The sequence below is a fragment of the Scophthalmus maximus genome, chromosome 14 (assembly GCF_022379125.1).
Source record: "Scophthalmus maximus strain ysfricsl-2021 chromosome 14, ASM2237912v1, whole genome shotgun sequence".
Lineage (NCBI taxonomy): Eukaryota > Metazoa > Chordata > Actinopteri > Pleuronectiformes > Scophthalmidae > Scophthalmus > Scophthalmus maximus.
Window position 1 is genome coordinate 16,906,808 of NC_061528.1, and position 20,002 is coordinate 16,926,809.

Consider the following 20,002-nt stretch of genomic DNA (forward strand, 5'->3'; position numbering starts at 1 on the left):
TTGTCATGACTAGCGTGTCACCATCATTATAATTAGCGGCTTGTTTTTTAACCACCTTACATTATTCATTTTCCTTTTAGCTCTGTTTTGGTCTCCACCAACTCCACTGAAATAGGACAGCAATTCATAAGTAGACATCTGCTTTCTAGTGAAAGATTATGACTGATTTTTATTATCGAATAAATGTGGCATAGCATTAGTTCAATAACATAAAAGAAATTTACGCTTGGCTGAGACGGAGAAGTTGGTTAATCGACAAAAGGAACATACAACAAAGTGAAATAGCAACAGGTTAAATGGACAAAACATGTACGTGAAGCATGCAACTTAAACATCCACTGCAGCTGAAGAGATTAAAAATAGAAGCAAATTGATGTTTTTTTAAAGTGACTACAGCCTTACTCAAAAAAACACGTGAATCAGACAAAATGTTTCCTACATTGTTTTCACTGTTTTCCGTCTGACAGAAGCTTGTTAACTTACACCATCTTCCCCCCTCTACTTCTGCAACAGTTTCGTGGCACCAGCTGTTTGTCTTGACAGATCACCTTCCAATGGTCACATCATTTGCATATCTTTTGCATCATTATTCATCCTCATCGCTCATGCCAACAACGTTTGCTGCCTGCTCAACCACACAGACCTCCTTGTCATGTTCATGTCAGCAAAATCTTTTTTTAGCTATGAAATATCAAAGTGTTTCATCAGATCAACCTGTATTTGCTTTAAATGTTGAACTCAAAACATATTTACCTGAGAGGAAGTGGAAGCTCCTCTCCGATGCCCGGTGCTAACACTCAACAGGTAACGATACTCGTCAATGGGGTCGTTGTCCTCGAGCACGGTCACTCTCACCTGCCAATTGGACAACAAAGAATAATGAGTATGCCGTTAAGATACAGTAGAAGGCAAATGCCCGTAATATAACAAAGAATTTGTCAATTCCTAGACTGCTGGTTAATGTCCATTTATTTGTGAAATGTCCTCCGTTGATGGAGATACACTGCACCTTAGCGGTGTCTTTGATGTCTTTCCGTCGTGCCCACACAACCACCAAGAGGTAAGCCACAAAGAGTGCGCCCACAAAGCACACAACCACGGGATTCTCGGCAAAGGTCGCAAACAGCTCAGCGGAGCGCGACGGGTCGACAAGGTTGGGAGTGACAAAGAAGGAGCTCCCGAAGAAGGTGAGGTGGTTGCAGAGGCACTGGGTGACTGAATGTGTGGTCTGAACACCAACCTGGAAACACAGAGAGTCTTCTTACTGTCAGTAAAACTTTGGGCAACATGTTACGCATGACAGACTGTATCAATGTACTTACCCTGCATCCTCTGTTACTCCATTCCAGTAACGATTCATTCCAAAATTTACATGCAGCAGAGATGGAGGTGACTAATAAGCTGGCATTGATGGATTTAATACCCGGACCTACAATGGGTCTCACTACGAGATAGTGCACTCCAGTTTTTCCTCTGAAATTCTTGGGGTCTACAAGCCAAGTGTATCTCTGCTCTGCATCAGACAAACACAGAAGCACTCAAGTCGTGGTATTGAGAGACAAAAGACACTGTGTCTCCACCACTAAGGAAAAATATGAATTACCTTGTGTAGTTCCCTGTTGAGGCATCTCTGTCATCGCTACATGATTTGCTTCAGTGGGGTAGCTCATATAACCAAGGAACACCTTGAAGGGTAATGGATCCTTTGAAGGCGCCATCTTTAAATGTACATGTATTAAATTTGACATGGTTGCAGCAAAATTGACATGTTGTTGCAGCCACAATAAGTCAAATACAGCTATCATCAGATAAACATAGAATAACAGTCATGAATTTCAAGCGTTTGTTATCAAATGATTGTTTAATTCACCATTGTTGGTGTTGGCAAACATTGATGGTTGTGCTAAAAGTCTGACACTTACTTTTACCCACCTGTGTTACTATTGTCGCACAATGGCAAAATGAAACAATCCTTTTCTACTCAGATTGTCATGGGCACACAGCAATGTGAAATGATTTGATAAAAGACCTTTACGGGAAATGGGAAATGAAAAATGCTACGGAACCTTCAACACCAGCGTAGTGTCAGTTGAAGGAACGTCAATGACCATAGTGCTGTAGTTCCCCAGGTCCAAAACGGAGGCGTTCCCCCGCTCTCCAACAGGCCTTGGAAACAGAATCTGTCAGGCAAAATGCCACAAAACACAGCTACCGGTTAAGAATTTGCTTACAGGGGCAAAACAATCCTTAACATCAGTTATAGCTAACAAAGGGTTTGCCAATTTGCAATCTCACTAAACGTTTTAACAGGCAGATAGTGTCCTAATCAGAGTGTGCCTTCTGCCCCATGTAAAGCCTTATACAACTATATAGCCTGAAATAATTATTGGCTTGAATTACATCATCATAACTTTTTGATTTAATTACCCCTGCAATGGATGGCTGTGAATAAAGACTTTAATTAGTGTATGGTTATGGTAATTCACAGTCATGTAGTTGACGCTTAGAGCCAAAAAAATAATAAGGTCCGAACATGCAACATGTCAAGACTGAACAAACTGTCGTCTGTCTGGATTCTTTTTTTTTCTTACAGACGTTTTAAAATCTTTCAATTATTCATGGATCTGTGTGACCTGTTTCTAGTTCAGTGCATTACAGTCGGCCATCACTGTCAGATCACAATCTGCATTAATTAAGATATAGAAATTTGTATTGGCCTTTTAATGATAACCAGTTGCATGAGAATATGCTACTTAAATGTAAATGCAGCCTCTACCACATTCTAAGCCGTCTATACAATAGCGGGGTTACTTTTCATTTCACAGAGTCCTCCTTCTGGTACAAACTCCTGCAGTGCTTTGTCTTGTCTGGTCTGCGTGGAAGGAAGCTGGGAAATTTGTCCCCGCAGAGAATAAGCTCTCAACAGGAGAGCACAGTAGCCTATGGGAAAGTCCCCTTTAAGCAATTACCTCAATATCCTCACTTAGATTCTCCAAACGGATCGTGGCGCCATCTTTTGTTGTGAGGGACAGCGCAACTATTTTGCCACTGATGTTTCCTTTCTCATTCCAGGAGAACGGATTTTTGTCTACACAGAGCATCTGTGAATTCATTGACAAAGCATAATTGCATTGAAACCCCACTTGCAAGTCAGACATTGTTCAGAAACTGAGAAAATGTTGGATCAAACACATCAACACTATTAACTCACTCGTATGTCAGCTGGTTCTTCAAGGGTAAATATGTTGGAGGGTAGTTTTGGGAGAGAAAATCTTGGGCAGTTGTTGTTGGGAAACCTTATTGGGTTTAGTGTGTGCAAACTTCCCAGGTTCACTCTGTAAGATGGTGGTGACGAACTGATTAATATAGTGCTTCTTCTAGATTTAACTACAACTCAAAACACTTTATGAGCTATATTCACTCATCGACGCGCACATTCGCTTTCATCCATCGTTCACGCATCACATTCATCCTGCCCACTGACTGCACAGACATCGGAGGCAATTTGTGTTCAGTGTCTCGCCCAAATACACTGACACTAAGATGTGACCTGGACGACCCGCTCTGCATCCCAAGCCACATCTGCCAAGAAAAACTAGCCCCTTCAATTTTTAAAGGACAAATGATATACAGGCCAGAAATATTACCCTGAGTTTTTTCTTAAATTGCCAAATGTAGGCTTCGTTCATTAACAAAAAAGATATATACTTGAATCACCTCTCGGATGGATAAACAACATTTCCTTGAATATGGAGGTTGACCAATTCTACACTCTCTCCACTTCAAATGGTCCAAAATGCATCTGCCAGACTTTTTTTCTGGCACACTTGCATTTGTTACATGTAAAATACAGAATTGATTTTGTAATTCTACTCTTTATTAATGGAGCACTTAATGGTTTTGCTCTACAATATGTCACTGATCTTCAGATGCTATATTCGGCTCCCAGGTCCCCCTCACCACTCTCTCAGCTTTCTCTGTTGCTGCCCACAAGCCTTGGAATAGTCTCCCCTGCCACATTAATATCCTATCCCACAATTGATAATTTCAAATATATTTTTGATCTTGCTTTTAGTCCGTTCTGAGAAGGCCTCATTCTATATCATTCTGTCATGATGAATGTATTTTATCTATTTTCAGTCTATTGTTTGTTATGGTGATGTATTGTTTATATGTTCAGCTTGCATTCTCTTGTGTTTTGAGTTTGATTTTATCAGTTTTTTTTATCTACACTCATTAATTTGCTGTGATTGTAGACCACTTAACAACTTAAATCCTGAGGTCAAACTTACCTATTGACTAAAACGCCAATATTAGCTTGTTGGATAATAGTTGGTCCCTCATTAGCATCTTTTAATATCAAGAGTGCACTCTGTGTATTTTTCAGGACAACGAGAAGGGCATCAGAGATGTTTTTCTGCAAAAGATAAACGGCATAATGACAAAGTAGTGGTTGCTCATTTTTTTCAGTCATCAGCCAAGGTTGTTGATGATATAAAAAAACGTAATACTGTACCTGGAAAACCCAAGTGAACATTGTCACGCAAGACTCACTTTGTGTACTGAACTCAATACCAGGAAATAGTCTTAATGCCAAATAAAAACTTCTGTCTGCCTGGAAATGAACAGGTGTGCTGAAAACAGTGTTTGTCTGTTGCCGTAAGGCTACTCACATTTAAGGTATAGCCAAGGATATTGCTCACTCCTTCCACAATGTTGCTTGCTGCGCTGTACATTGCTTTCTTATTTTCTTCATTTTGGGGCACATCCATGCGGAGAAGAGATGAGCTGAGGTCCACAAATAGTAATGCAACCTTTTCCTGGAGGAGTGGGGAATCAACTCCTCTCAATCAGAGATTGAAATATACATGTTTGGACGTGTTATTCCAGTAGTAGTTTTTTTCTTTTCTTCCACCCAAATACTAACATTCCTCAAATGCACATACACATCACAAGGCCCTCCCAATTACTACACCCTGTCATAAAGCGGTTCCCCTGAGCTCTTAAAGATTTCACACAGTGCTCACTGATTTATTCCTCCCCCCTGCGGTGCTCCATTTTAATCAGTGTGGGTTAACAGTACCTGAGCAGAGGAGCTGAGTTCAGTGCCTTTCACGCTGACAGCAGTAAGACTTCTGGCGATCACCTGAACCTCTTCTGGAGTGTTGGCGGGAACCACGTCTACTGCGCGAGTCAATATGTCCAGCATCCGCTCACGGAGCTTCAACAGAAAAAAAAAGCATTCACAAAAAAATGTGTGATTTATTCCTAGTTACATTTGGCCACCTGAGTTTGGTCTTCAGAGTATGCCCTCCCCACAGGCAACACATATTACCCTGTTAAATCTTAAATGAGCCTGGAGAGATTCACTGTCCGAGGCACAAACTCTGCAATCAAATGAACTGCCTATAGGCTCCGTAACCGACAGGCCACACATCTAACGCAACTACAAATATGAAGTCAATAAGAAAAAAAGAATCTGACAAAACACATCTGACAGGGAGCATCTGCAGATAAGACTACGTTATATACTTTACAGCACCTTGGGAGAAGAGGAGCTACTTAGATCCTAAATATTTGCAATACTGCAATACAAAACACTCTATCACATGGAAAATTCGCACACTGAAAATGTTAGAACAATTAAAGTAGCAAAAGTAAAAGTAGATGACTGTTCAGCTCAGGCACGCTACTATGCCGCTAAATTGGAATCTGTAAAAGGAAAATCTGCCAGTCTGATGAATAGCAGAACAACTAAAGTTGAATCCTGACCAATCCTGCCAACGCGTTCGAAAGCAGTCACTGTTTTAAATCTCAAATCTGAAAAAGACACAGGACCGATCCCATATATCTATGTTGTTGTGGGCATCTCATCACATAAATCAGCAGTATCAATGTTTCTGCTGATCTCTGGTTCCCCGGATTACAGCATTTGAATGATATAGTTGGTCATTTTTCTCAGTCAGTCGGGAACAATAGGCGCAACAGAAGAAAACAAAAACATGCTTTCACTGTGGATTTGCCATCAGGGCTTAAATCGATTCAGCACTTTTGCATGACGATTAATAATCACAATTTCTGGGTGCTTTCTGGGTTTACCTTTTGCCTGTCAGCTTTTTGCGATGCATCCGATTGGCCATTCAGTTTGTTGGCCACAGAGCTAAAGATTTGCCCCACGGTTTCTCCTGACAGCAGGCCTTGGTCTTTCAACTGTGCCACAGCCTTCTCCACTGATGACTTTAGACCACTAACAGAAGAGCCGGAGGGTCCTGTCGAATCCATCACCTGAGGAGAAAAAAAGCCATTTTCTTACAGTTCTGGAAAGGAGCATTAGAGCATAACCCTCAGTCCTCTATCACTATCACATTTTTTTATAAACCATCATATTTTTGACAAACCTGTGTAGTTATGTTGGTGCCAACTACAAAGCTGTCATTTTTTGCCGTTGCTGTGATTATCAGGTTGTAGTTTGACTGGTTGTCTCCGAGAGGAAGGAAGACTGATGTCACTTTGTTGTTCTTGCTGCAGAGCAGATGACGACCTGCCGATTTACAAACAAGATAATGAGTTTGATTAATAGATTCCTCAGAAGGTCAAATGTGAATATCATCATGAGAGTACTTAAAACAGTAAGATGGCATACTTTAAATTGTTAGAGTAAGGTTTTCTCTTATCAAATGTATAATATAAAAATATGCAGCCAACCCTAAGTGCTTACCCTCAGACTTAAAACAATAGAGACAAGTACAACAGGGAATTTTAATCTCGCAAGTTATATTGAAAGCATCAAGGACTGTTCCATCCAATGGCGATATGCTACATAAGAGGCTTTCAACATTTGTGGTGTTTGCTGGTGAAGTTGTAGCCCTGGTGGTAGCAGTGGTAGTGGTGATTGTGCCGGGTATTGTAGCTGTACTGCCGGGTATTGTAGTTGCCGTCCCCGGTATTGTAGTTGTACTGCCAGGTATTGTAGCTGTAGTGCCGGGTATTGTAGTTGAACTGCCGGGTATTGTAGCTGCCGTGCCGGGTATTGTAGTTGCCGAGCCAGGTATTGTAGTTGTAAAGCCAGGTGTTGTAGCTGTACTGCTGGGAAATGTAGTTGCCGTGCCCGGTATTGTAGTTGTACTGCCGGATATTGTAGCTGTACTGCCGTGTATTGTAGCTGTAGTGCCGTGTATTGTAGTTGTACTGCCGGGTATTGTAGCTGTACTGACGGGTATTGTAGTTGCCGTGCCAGGTATTGTAGCTGTGCTGACGGGTATTGTAGTTGCCCTGCCGGGTATTGTAGCTGTAGTGCCGGGTATTGTAGCTGCTGTGCCGAGTATTGTAGTTGTAGAGCCGGGTATTGTAGCTGTAGTGCCGGGTATTGTAGTTGTAGATCCGGGTATTGTAGCTGTCCTGCCGGGTATTGTAGGTATCGTGGCAGGAGCAGCAGTGGGGTCTCCAGCTCTGTTCGTCGTTGCAGTGGCAGCTGGTTGTGCGGTTGTAGGACCTTGATTCCCCGTAGGTGATGTCTTTATGATGAATGTTTTGAGGAGAGGTATGCTTCCCACTTTGATGTAAAAAGAAAAGGACAGAGTGTGATTTGTATTATTTCTGGAACCTTGGCAAAAAAACTAAACAGAGATGTTTTCACACAGTTTTAGTGGCTAATGAATACGCACGTATCGCGACCACAGTGACATCCTGACCCTCAGACTTGGCCAGAGCAAGATGACTATGTTTCACGGTGTATTCGTTTCCACCATTCTGCTTCTCTATGAGTGGCCTTTTCTTTGACTTTTCATAGCAGCTCTTTGTCTCAGCCTGTTAAAACATTTACATGCAAATGCCTTAAGTCAATAACAAAATGTATTATTTAATTTTTTTACACCAGTGTCTGATCGTTACAATAGTATCTGATAGTTCAGTCCCAAACAGGTCAGAATTAATTCAGGAAACTTACTGGCCAGTGGTTGTGGTCTCTTGGGTCCTCGATGTTCCAAACGACTTGTGGACACATTATACATACCATTTTAATTTTTGCATCTGTGTTCACTTTTACTGGGTCACAGCCTTGAGTACAAGTAAAACTATGGTTCAAAAAAATTGATAAATTGGTTAATACACACAAACCTATTTATTGTGCTATGCTCTAGAACAAATAGTCTGACTGCTCAACACTTTCATTTTGGTTTTCTGCTTGACATAGTAATTTATGATAGGGTATGTTCAATGTGAGAAAAAGGAAAACCCCTTTTGGTCTAAAATGAGTGAGTTTCAGAAGGATCAAGTACCTTATCGTTAATGGTTGGTATACCCTTGGGGTGAAGGTGATACATATGGATTCCTTTTTTTTCACGTCATTATTCTTTTTCTTTATAACTTTAAAATGATACTTAAAAAATTCAAGTGGCTCCGGCAGGCAAGATGTCGTAATTGTGTGAACCAGGTTCTCGAAATTTCCTGCACACTTGCAGGGATTTTCTGTGAATTAATAAAAGCAAAGGAAAGTCATTATGTTACTGCGATTGACAGGCAGATATATAGCTCTATAGACTCATGTTCAGTTTGTTGAACATTCTGACAGTTACAAGATATCCACTCAACGCGTTGAGGACTCAAAACATCATTTCAGGAATGTTTTAGCCTGGGTGTATATGAAGACTTTTTGTGACTCAGTTTAACCATGATTCTAAACGTCTTGTTTGGCAAGGCCGCGAAGTGGAGGTGCAGGGGAGCTGCCGCACCAAGCGATCTTTGACACTTCAGCAAACATGACATATCAATGATCAATCTCGTGACTCCGCCATTCGTAGGAACTATAAGGAAAGCCAGTACGGTTTCCTTACCGTGGCCTGGTGGCATTGCCGACGTCTCTGCGAGGAAGTTCAATTCAGAATTTTGCCTTGGGATATGTATAAGTGGAACGGTAGCCAAACAGTCGCATGTTGTGCAGAGTGTAAACCTCTCTTTTTCTCGTCTTGACGGTCCGATAAAATCAACCGTGTTTAATATTATCGTTAGTATTTAGTCTTCGCTCACGCAGATAGTGACGATACTTTTTCCAAAACTTGAGGCGCTGCAGCATTTATTATACCAAGACAGACTGTAACCAGCACCGCACATTCACTAATGTGATCCTCAACATTTAGAGAGTTTGGATGATGGTGTTTTTATTGCCACCTTTCCTCAACCAACAACACAAAAACAAAAGTGTTTGGACTGAATATAACAGTTTGCAGGAGCTGAAATCTTAAAGCAATCTTTTATATTTTTTTGCAGCATCTGGTGGTGAAGTTGCAAACCGCAACCAACTGAGCATCCGACAGGGGACACTTTATGGTGGCGCACCGCTGATTCCATGTTAGGTTTCCCACAGCGCTGGAAATTCAAAGTGCATGCTCGTATTCTGGACCGTTTTCTGCAACCGTATTTAATGCTGAGTTTCATAATACCTCGAAACTCAGACCCTGGACGTCAGAGTTGTTATTATAAATATATGACCACACACAAGTATGGACAATATATTCAATTTTGGTGATTATGTTCTTCTTAATATGACACACTTTAGCTTTAAGATAACCAACCGACTATCTTCAGAAATAACAGCCATATCTAGCTTCAGCCTCGGAAAATCAGTTAAAATCCTTTTCAACCAACTCACGGAGCTAATGTTGTCTTATCATAAAATCTGCCAGCAACAGTTATTTCTCATTGTCTCAAATATTTCAAAAGGTTTTGTTTTTTTTGGGAGTTGTAAATCTCCCCTTATTATCTTGATTTATTATAAGCGTTTTGAGGATGCAAAGCTTGACAGGTGTAGCAAGAGCGGATACTGGTGATTATTACACTCCTTTGCATTTAATGCTCTGTGGTTTTCTCCAGAATACATGAGCAACAAAATATGAACGTATAATGAATTGTATAATGTTGAAACATTAAATTCATGATACCCATGAGTTTAAGAAAAATGAAGTAGATGGGTATGATTCTTACTGCATTCCCACTGGTATCTTTCATCTGGCTTATTTAGTTTCGAAGCATCAAGAACTGAGAGCTGGATGCTCTGTTTGGTAGTTACTGAATTCGAAGGCTTTGCCTGGATTTTGTCTGCAGATCTGGTAACTCTATTATGTTTTGTTCTCTGCAAAAAAAAAGACAGGAATTATTTTTTAAAGAAATATCAGGAGGCATCCCACATCACTTCCAGTACCAGAACTGATTTGTGCAAACATAAAAAAAACAACAACAACACTTTACCAGACTTGTATTTAAGCTCAGCCCATGGTTATTATGTTCATTTGGTTTAATGATGGAATCTTTGCCACAGGAATCAAACATATCCACATCCACCTCCAGAGAGGAGAAGACATTCCTTGCTCTGAGTTTCACTTGAGCAGTTCCTGTAGCAACACATTAAGTTCCATGCTTATCTATTATATTCTATTTATTGTATTTCAAATAACATTATATCACAATCGACGCCCCTCCTCTTCCCCTGGCAGTTCTCTGTGTTTTCCGTACCGTGAATTGGGTGTCCAATATGAAAAATTCCCTTCCTTGCGTTCATTTCTCTGCTCTCATAGAATGAGTCGTTGTCGCCTCCCGTCAGAGAGAAGAGGAGCAGCACAGGCGCTCCTTTCTCCAGGGAAACGCCGACAGTAATATGTGGAGAGCGTCCACACTCATCCCTCTCCATCAACACGGATGCCCAAAGTCCAACTACGTTCTCCAAAACACACACCTGCAGAGTGTGCAGAATTACAAAACAACAAGTTCCTGTTCTTTTACCACTCGTATGTGAGGTTTTTCTTTTGCTTTCTTGCAAAAATGGGTTTAAGTAATGCTGGTTTTAAAATGTTCAACATTTGCCCTTGCAAATGTTTTGCGAAGTAAATATGCATTAAACATCTCAAGAACAGGATGATCTTTTTTTTAACTGTGAAACAAGAAAATTATCAGATCCGGCACTCAGACAGACTCTTGAGTTTCTGTTTTGATTAAACTTAGATCAACGAGACATTTTCACACCATGTTCCACTGTGCAAAAACACTGATAAGAGGTGATGGCACAGGACGCAGTTCAGTGGGGTGATCCTGGTGTTCACAGACATGCTACCAACTGTCTGGTGTGATGCTGTGATGAAAGGTTAAATGTAATTTCTAATTTAGAAAGTATTTAACTCCAATCAACAATCTAATCATATGATTAAAATGTTAACTACAGACTTCCAGGATCAAAAAAGAAGAAGAAAAAAAAACAACCCACGAAGGTAAACAACAATAGTGATTGCTCAATTGATAGACAACATGGTTACCTGCTCATGGCTGATATTTACCTGCAGGTCTGTGGACACTTCAGGGATCGTGACCGGGTTGGATGCAAAAATCGTCAGCTGGTGGCAGCCAGGCCCGAGCTGCTTCACCATCTCCGCAGTCACCGTGATGTTACGGGGAATGTTTCCTCTTTCGGCGGACGAACCGGACAAGACCATTTCATCTCTCTGGGCTCTGTAGGTCACATTTGAACCTCCGGAAATGAAAGGAAAAAGAAACACACCGCCATACAGTACACGTCAAAAAAAAATGATCAGCACCACAATCTTTCAAGCATCGATTTCATATTTGGTACTTTCTTTTATCACCTTCTTGGTACCACCTACTTTACCTGCTTTTAATTCCATTTCAATATGAAATGCTCCACCGTGCAGGGCTTTGCAGTTGGTTGCATGGAAAGACTGTGCTGCAGCATAGCACCCGGTGACACTGATGTCTGTGACGGGCTCTGAAATGGTAATTATTTTCTGAACTGTGACGTGAACGTCACCGCTGGTGCATTCAACTGCCATTACAAATGTGCTCGGAGATTTATATTTGTGCACCACGCTGCTCTCCAACCTGAGGAAAGGCACAAAAATGAGAAGCATTTAGCAGTGACACAGCATGTTCTCGCTTTTTGGGAGACAAAAACTAAACAAAGCATTAATTGAGGTTATATTATGTCACACTCCAGCTGGAAATATATTCACATAAATAATCCAAACAGGTGTCTCTGGTTCAATGGCAGTATGGGTTGACCGCTTAATTAAGGATAATATGCTGCTGCAGATGCTTTCTTTCTTAATGATGAATGAATTTCATAAAAGTTTATTCCAGTTCAACAAATATTTACTGTACCTGACAGATATCTACGGATAAACACTCCACGCTCATTGTTTTAAATTATAATACAATCCTCGGTTATTTCTTATTCTTTCTGTAGCACCATTTTGACCAAGTTAATGTGCATTCAAAATAACAAGCCAAAACTTGAAATGTAAATAGTTTTTAGTCATTCCTCAGATTTGTTGTCTTGTATGGCAGATTTGCATGAAAAAAAGAAAGCAGAATGTGGTCTTGATGATCTTTCAATGTCATCAGTCCTGCATTTTGCTTAGTGACTGAAAACACATTTATGTAAGTTATGATTGTTGTTACTTCATATCATCATCGTCTGTAACTGCCATAAAAGACGTGACCCTTCTTTTTTGTCTTTACATCTGGATCACGAACAATGCATTCAACACGTGAATGCCTTGTTAGCTCGCCGTTCGTAAGACCCGTGGACAGGACCGTACATATCATGGAAGGGGAGGATCAGTGACTATCAGTTGAACCAAGGAGTATTTGATAGCCATATGTACACTAACGGTACAAATACGTCCGACACATTGAAAAAAAAGAAAATCAAAATCGAAGCAGCAGAGGTACAGATATCCTGAAATCCATCCATCAGTCCATTTTTGGATGGATGGATTTTTCACCAAACTCTCTGATAATGTTACTTGAGAGTATCTCCAGATACTCCACTTTTGGAGCTGATTGGTTGTGGGTGGGACGCGGGATCCGTTACTCCCTTGCAGAGCGGGGGCGGTTTTTCACCGGTTTGCTGACAACTGTATGCCAGTTCTTTTTGGTTTTTAAACCCACAGAGTTGGTCTGTTGAAGCGAGTACTCACCCCTCTGGACTGTCCAAATAAATAACATGGCCATCTCCTGTGCTCAGCCTGCAGACAGGTTTTCCCGATGTCAAATGTAAGAGCCACTTAATGTCGATGGTGATGTCAGTAAGAACAGCAGCCACAGTGCTCGCTGATAGCGTGAGCCCTGCGGGTAGACAATGACCAGAAACACAGCAAAGTGCCTGCTATCAACTGGACATAGCAACAACAAAAACAACAACAACAACAACAACAACAACAACAAGAGAGGCACAGATAGAGGGATTCATAATCCAGCAGTGATTTCTCAACTGTCTCAATATTTTGTACTTTATTTGCTCTCTGCGAGTGTCTGCTTTTCTGCTTTTCAGGGGGAAAGATGAAATAAACAAATTGAAAAATAATAGATTTTAGCCACCACCGTTGTCAGATCTGAATTGGTCTTGCACATGTTTTGTTTTACTTTTTCAATCAAAAAAGTCACGACCCTGTCTCCTAGAAAGGATAAACAACTAAAATGCGACACTAAATATGTTTTGAAGGAAACATTATCGCTGGCTGGATCATGGTTCACAGGCAACACGTTGGCTCCTCTAATGCCCTTTGAAAAAAGGGGATAGGTGGGATGGAAAAACAATCAGACTTGCTTGTGACAGACCATCTTTGCATTGATAATCCACAGACAGGTAGCTCCCCAGCTGAGGACAGGGTTCACCAGCGGAGGTCACGAGTTCAGCAATCTGGCAAAACTGACGGCCATGGCAGAGGGCTGGAAAACAATGTGTGAACCAACATTATTACAAATAACACGACTCATAAAGCCCTGTCCCGCTTTTTCATTTTCGAGATGCACGCAGAGACGTATTCTATTTGCCATGTGTTACCCGGGCTTGTTAATGGCAACAAGAAGACACAGAATTCATCTTCTTTTTCTTTTGAGAGTTGAAAGCATTTGCAACGTGACACCTTTTCCACTGAGACCCTGACCAGGATGAGCAAGTTATGATAATCAATTGATGGGACGGTCTGCTTCAGCCATAAGTTTAATGCCTGGGTGCGTATTCACTCAAAAATCGACGTGAGGATATTTGAGGATATTGATGTTTTTTCCCCATTCCAAAGTCAACAGCCTGCGTCTCTCTGTCGGCTGTCCCAGATTCTCCACCTGCATCTCTTAAAGCGTGTCAGAAACAGAACCTTAGCAATATTCTTAAGACAGCCAGGTGGGATGTACCGGTAAACTGTTCATAATAAGTCTGGGCGCAGCTCAGGAAGATGAAGGTCAGGTGAATGTAAAATGATAGGTTGTGCTTGTCCACTGTATGTGTGTGTGTGCGTGTGCTCTGTAGACCTGTGCAGGTTCCACCATCCCTCTTACCCAGTGCATGCTGGGAGAGGTTGCAGTGCCCTGACAGCCAGAGCAGGATTAGCAAGTTTTGGAGAATTAATGGATGGACAGTCTGCTTGTGCCATCAGTTAAATGCACGAGTTGATATTTACTTAAAACAAACAGATGGATATCCTTTATGTATCCTTAAAGCCATTAAGCTTTTAAGCTCTTATTGTGTTACTCGTTTTCCATAAATGTACTGACGGGCAATTATTCTTTTCAAATGCTGGTCAGCGGGGAGATGATATGTGCTTTGTGACATTTTGCAATCACTTCCCTCTGAAATGGATTGAATTTCATCACTGTTTTCATCCACGCAGAAACCTTTTGTGTGGCACGAGTGTTTGTTGCCCTGTTACGTTCAGCTGATCAAATGAGAGGAGCAATTATGGGCTTTTGGGCAGTTACAATGCAGCTCGGATCAATTAACTTCTCTGGATTATGTCATCGGCCGTTTCATCTAACATCATAACAAATCAAATGGCCGTGAGTGACTTTACCTCTAAGTGACTCCTCCACATCCACCCAGCCACAGTGACGCTGTGCGGATGTTGTCGGCGAGGAGGTCGTGGGTCGACAGTAGTGAGCGTTCTTACGACCGTAGAAGCCCCCGTCTATCATCAACACTTGGCCAGAACCACACCGCAGAGTGTTGTCACGACCCGCACACACGACTTTCCTCCTGGACTCTGGCAAAAAAACACAAAACACAATGGTAATTTGCCAGTAAATCGGTATGACGCCGTTTTTGCTGTTTTATTTGGAATTTGCGTCAGAGTACACGTACCAAACTGGCAGATGAAGCAGAGCTTTTTGTCGCAGTCTCTTGTGGCTTCCCACTGGAAGCCCGAGTCCTTTAAGATGTGTCCACAAGCCGCTCCCGGCTCTGGGCTGCTCGCCCAGTTTGAATAAGTCACGTTTGAGCCGTCCAGCCAAAAGAGAGCACCTGAGGACGGATCACACCACTGCTCAGCACATTGACAGTTTGACCTCAAGAGCCTGTTAGTACTTTGTGGTAAGACAGATTTCACAGTTTTTTCTAACATTGCATTTATCTGTTTATAAAAATGTTTTTCAACAATGACACTATGCACTATGTAATGGCACTCACTGTCCAATAAGGCTTGCTATATCATATTAACATATAATTCTTCCCATTAACGACCACATGCAATTATGTGTTCCTTCACAACGATGACCATGGGAACTGCATTTTGATAATGCACCAACTGTTGATCCGTGATCTGTAACAGTAGCTACTGGAAGTAGCAAAAGGCAATAAACTACAGTATAACCTCGCTTCTGCTGCACGGTGGTGTAGTGGTTAGCACTTTCGCCTCACAGCAAGAAGGTTCCCGGTTCAAACCGACCAGGGCCTTTTCTGTGTGGAGTTTGCATGTTCTCCCCGTGTATGCGTGGGTTCTCTCCAGGTTCTCCGGCTTCCTCCCACAGTCCAAAGACATGCAGAATGGGGTCAGGTTCATTGGAGACTCTAAATTGACCGTAGGTGTGAATGTGAGAGTGAATGGTTGTTTGTCTCTGTATGTGGCCCTGTGATAGGCTGGCGACCTGTCCAGGGTGAACCCCGCCTCTCGCCCAATGTCAGCTGGGATTGGCTCCAGCGCCCCCCGCGACCCTTAAATGGATAAAGTGGTAGACGGGTGGATGGATAACCTCGCTTTTCGGATGAGTGGGTGAGTCTGTCTCTGGTAAATATGCCACTGGATGCCATGCATACCAATAGTAGATTGAGAAAGAGAGAAAAACCTGGCAGGTTATAGCAGCGATCTTTTAAAATCTGGGATTGTCGATTTTGCAGAAATATCGTAGAGTGTGTGAACTAATTTCTCACACCCTATGAGGGAAAAGGGAAAAAAAAGGCTTCTCACCAACTGAAAGGCTATTGAACAGAGGAAAGTGAGGATGATCTCAGCGGGAACTGATTCTTCAAGACGTGTTCCGGCCTAGCTGTTCGAGTAAATTGGACACAACTGTGGCAATTTTCCCAAAGTAAACTATAATTCTTAACCAATATTCTTCACAGTCATGTTGCAAGTCAGATTAAATGTGGAAAGCAGATAAAAGTAGCATCAGTGCAACGTCGCATTCAGTACTAATAGTCCCTTTGATTTTTTTTTAGGGGTATCTTACTAAAGTGCTCCATTTTATCTGTGGCACATTCAGAAGCAACCTTTCTGCTTATTAGTGAGCATGTAATAGTAGTTACTAATAGTAGTAATAGGGTAGTTCACATTTCTCCCCTCTTACCTCCCACTGTGGCTGAATACTGCAGGTTTGGAGAGGCAGAAAGCGCCACACCGAGCCACACGTCCTTCTCAGGATCCAGGTGCCTCTGAAGGAAATGCTGAGTGTCTTTATTCGGGACAAAAGCGAGGTGTCCCCCGCGCTCCTCGCAACAAGCTTGAGCACCGGAAAAAGAGCGCTCCTGAGCCACAAATTCGTAGCAGGAACCCTCGGAGGCCCTCTGATGTCCCGGGCAGGAAACAGAGAGCTCCGCCTCGTCTCCTCCACACGAGAGCCGGCCGAGTGTCACCAGAATCAGCAGCTGCTGAACGCTCCAGCACATCTTGCCTGTTTTCACCAAATGCCCTGCGCTCGCTTCAGCTGGTCGACGCTTTCATTGCGTTGGGCTTTAACGTAATGCTGTGTCACCTCCTCCTCCAATGTTTCCGTACACAAACCCGTCCCGCTTTTAAATGGGTTTTGACGTGAGCTTTACAATGGAACGTTGTTTACTTGGCAGACAGGCTTTTTTTTTTTTCAAAAACCAATGAACGCATTGCAATCGAACAAAGACGGAGCGGCAACAAAGGGGAAGGAGTTTCAACCAGATTGCAGTGAGCTCGAGGTTGAATTTCACCAGTCATTTACGTCGCGCTCGGAGTGACAGGCTCAACTTCTCTTTGCCGTGAAAAGCGGAAAATTTACTCACAACAATGATGTTTTGTCGGAGATGGCAAATAAAGAAAAAAAGGGATCCCAACTCATAAAAAGGTCACGAAACAATGACATAAAACGCTTAGTTACTTACATTACGTTCTACTTTTGTAGTACTTGTCTACTTGTCTGGATTGATGAGATTGATGCAAACAAATAATTGTCATCAAACTGCGGAGCTCTCTTCAACTCTATGTGGTATCGTATGCATCTCTCAGCGCCTTTTTTTTTCCCACCTGTTACTTGACTGTTCAGGTGCAGCTCATTTTCAGTCAAACAAAGCTCTAAAAACACACGGTATGCCTGCTGAGTGCCAAAGACCCCGACCATATATCATATTTATCAGTTAAAGGGAAAAGTGTTGGTAGAGACCAACTCTACTGAAGATGACTCGCGTCTCGCCCACGCTACAGCACTCAATATCAAATTGCACCGTCAATACCGGGTGCACAGTACTTCAGCTAAATAAACAAGAGCCTTTGCTCTCTGTGAGGGGTTTTTCCCTGTCATGCTTCGAAAGACAAGGAGAATTGAAATATGTCCTCAGTGTCATTTCCTGTGATTGCTTGGATCAATCGGTGGCCTGGTTTGATTTTTCCATTGTTTGCACAGTGTGTCTGCATTCAACAAATTGCCCAATAATCCAGTGCTCCTGTCAACCATTTACAATGCTGTTATTGCTCATCCATTCCAGGAAGCACAATAATTAAAAGAAAAGTGGAAACAAGAATGAAGTCCAGCTTGTTTTGGAAAAGAGTTACAAGTGCTTGACATCCACAAAATCTACATAGTACGAACATAACTTCAACTGAGCATTTCCTTAACTCATAAGCCTAAAATGTGACACACCAGCAGTCAGTGTTGGATCCTGAGTCTCACCATAGACTACTCCACCAGGAAATCCTGCTCCCAATCAAAATTCAAGGACCATTCTAGCCTCCCCATCTGGACCAGGTCACAATCTGTGCTCAACTACAAAAAGAGAGGAAGATGGAGGGTACCAATCACTTCATCACTGTCCGCATACCCCTCTCATCAGTTACACAGTTAGACAAACACTTTGCTTTATTAAAGGCTTTTCTTTACCTGGATGGAAACAGGGTATTTTGTACGTGTGTGCGTGTGTATGTGTGTGTGTGTGTGTACCAAATGACTCAACAACACTTGGACGGATTTCCACTATACTTGGTTGGAATATGAATTGGAAGGGTATCTCCACATGTGTTGTTTGTCCTTTTGTGGTCTGTGTGGTGTACGGCGGAATGAAGCAGAACCCATATGCAAATTGCTGGGAAAAACCAAGTGAATATATAATTAAAGGAGAAAAACTCAGGTAATCCATTGGTTAAACACGCAGAGCGAAAGGGACCCACGGGGAGCAACACAGAGCAGAATGGACACAGGAGACATGAAAATCAAACTGAAAAGAACGATCTGACAAGGACAAACGGGAATCACAGAGACTGTAAGGTGGGCAGAGCAAATTGAAGTGAAACACATGAGGAACATGTGCAGACACACAAGAAAATGTAGAGTAACAGAAAAGACCGGAGAACAGGAAATGACATTTCAAAATAAAACAGGAAACACAAACTGTGATTAAAACACCAGGGGGATAACAAGTAACTTAACACCAGGATTCAAAATAAAATTAAAAAACCATACAGAATACAACCCAAACAAAGTCACAAAAGAGTCCACCAGAACCAGAAGATTTCAGCGGGGGCAGAATCATGACAGTCTGCCTGTTGCCTTCATCTGCCTCTGCCTCAAGTCGACCGATTGGCTGCCAACAATAGCCAGTCTGTCTACTTGGCTGAACTGGAACCTCCAGCCCTCCTTTTTTCATCAAGTTCTCATAGGTGTCTTAAAATGCCCTCTGTCTCCGTCCCCGTTATCACACTTGCAGAAATTCCTGGTGGTACCTTTTCTTATCAGAAAATGGAAACCGGCTGCTGTGATTGGCTCTACAGAGAGAATAACCTAGTCTCGCATGTTTCTCTTCTTCTTTTTAATGGTTTTCGCAAAGCTCTTTTCCCTCCATAAAGGGCCTTTATCTGCAAAGCCTTTTAAGAAAGCAACAGGTCTTTACATTAACTTTACCTTAAATGCTTGTGCTGTTAACTGTTGCATTTCGTGTTGCAAATAGAGTGCTGCTGTGATGCAAGACACATTTCAGACCTATCAATCAATCAATCGATTAACCCCTGACACGTGAGGCTTTTGTTCTTTTCTTTCCACTGGTTTTCTTTTTCATCTAAGGGTTAGAAGATGCAGTTAATGAATTCAGCTGTGATGTCTACAGGCTGAGTAAAAACGATTTGACAGTTGATCATAGTAACTATCCATTCCGTGGAATGCAGTGGGGATGGATGTAGAAAAAATAATGTAACCATTTTTCCCATGTCATGGACTTTGTTAATGTGAACTTTTCAGATAATCACAAACTAAATGTCAGCCAGGGGGATAATACTACACCTGTTCCTGCTGTCGCTCAGTAACTGGTCTCTATGCATCAATATATATATATATATATATATATATATGTGGAAATACGAATGTGAATACTGTTGTATCTGGGATTGTCCAGTAAGATAGGGACACCAAACATGTTGGTATAAATTCACATATAAGGTGTTCTATGTGATTACTTTGTCAAAAAAAAAAAAAAAAGGATTACTGGTCTAAATCC

General features: G+C 41.8%; 1 protein-coding gene across 1 annotated transcript in view; it reads right to left on the minus strand.

The window, feature by feature from the left end:
- LOC118283108 (polycystic kidney disease protein 1-like 2) overlaps positions 1-17,100 on the minus strand; it is a 31,921-nt gene extending 14,821 nt beyond the window's left edge. Inside the window, exons 1-21 of the mRNA XM_047337134.1 lie at positions 16,621-17,100; positions 15,140-15,298; positions 14,853-15,041; positions 13,621-13,731; positions 12,981-13,128; positions 11,615-11,880; positions 11,322-11,512; positions 7,661-7,806; positions 6,837-7,552; positions 6,399-6,541; positions 6,100-6,285; positions 5,084-5,221; positions 4,674-4,820; positions 4,293-4,417; positions 3,212-3,335; positions 2,970-3,101; positions 2,067-2,180; positions 1,604-1,718; positions 1,323-1,513; positions 1,010-1,240; positions 754-855 (exon numbers count right to left, since the gene is read on the minus strand). Coding sequence (XP_047193090.1) covers positions 754-855; positions 1,010-1,240; positions 1,323-1,513; positions 1,604-1,718; positions 2,067-2,180; positions 2,970-3,101; positions 3,212-3,335; positions 4,293-4,417; positions 4,674-4,820; positions 5,084-5,221; positions 6,100-6,285; positions 6,399-6,541; positions 6,837-7,552; positions 7,661-7,806; positions 11,322-11,512; positions 11,615-11,880; positions 12,981-13,128; positions 13,621-13,731; positions 14,853-15,041; positions 15,140-15,298; positions 16,621-16,939 — 3,993 coding nt within the window. The 5' untranslated portion in view covers positions 16,940-17,100. The remainder of the gene's footprint in view (positions 1-753; positions 856-1,009; positions 1,241-1,322; positions 1,514-1,603; positions 1,719-2,066; positions 2,181-2,969; positions 3,102-3,211; positions 3,336-4,292; positions 4,418-4,673; positions 4,821-5,083; positions 5,222-6,099; positions 6,286-6,398; positions 6,542-6,836; positions 7,553-7,660; positions 7,807-11,321; positions 11,513-11,614; positions 11,881-12,980; positions 13,129-13,620; positions 13,732-14,852; positions 15,042-15,139; positions 15,299-16,620) is intronic.
- Positions 17,101-20,002: the final 2,902 nt, after the last annotated feature.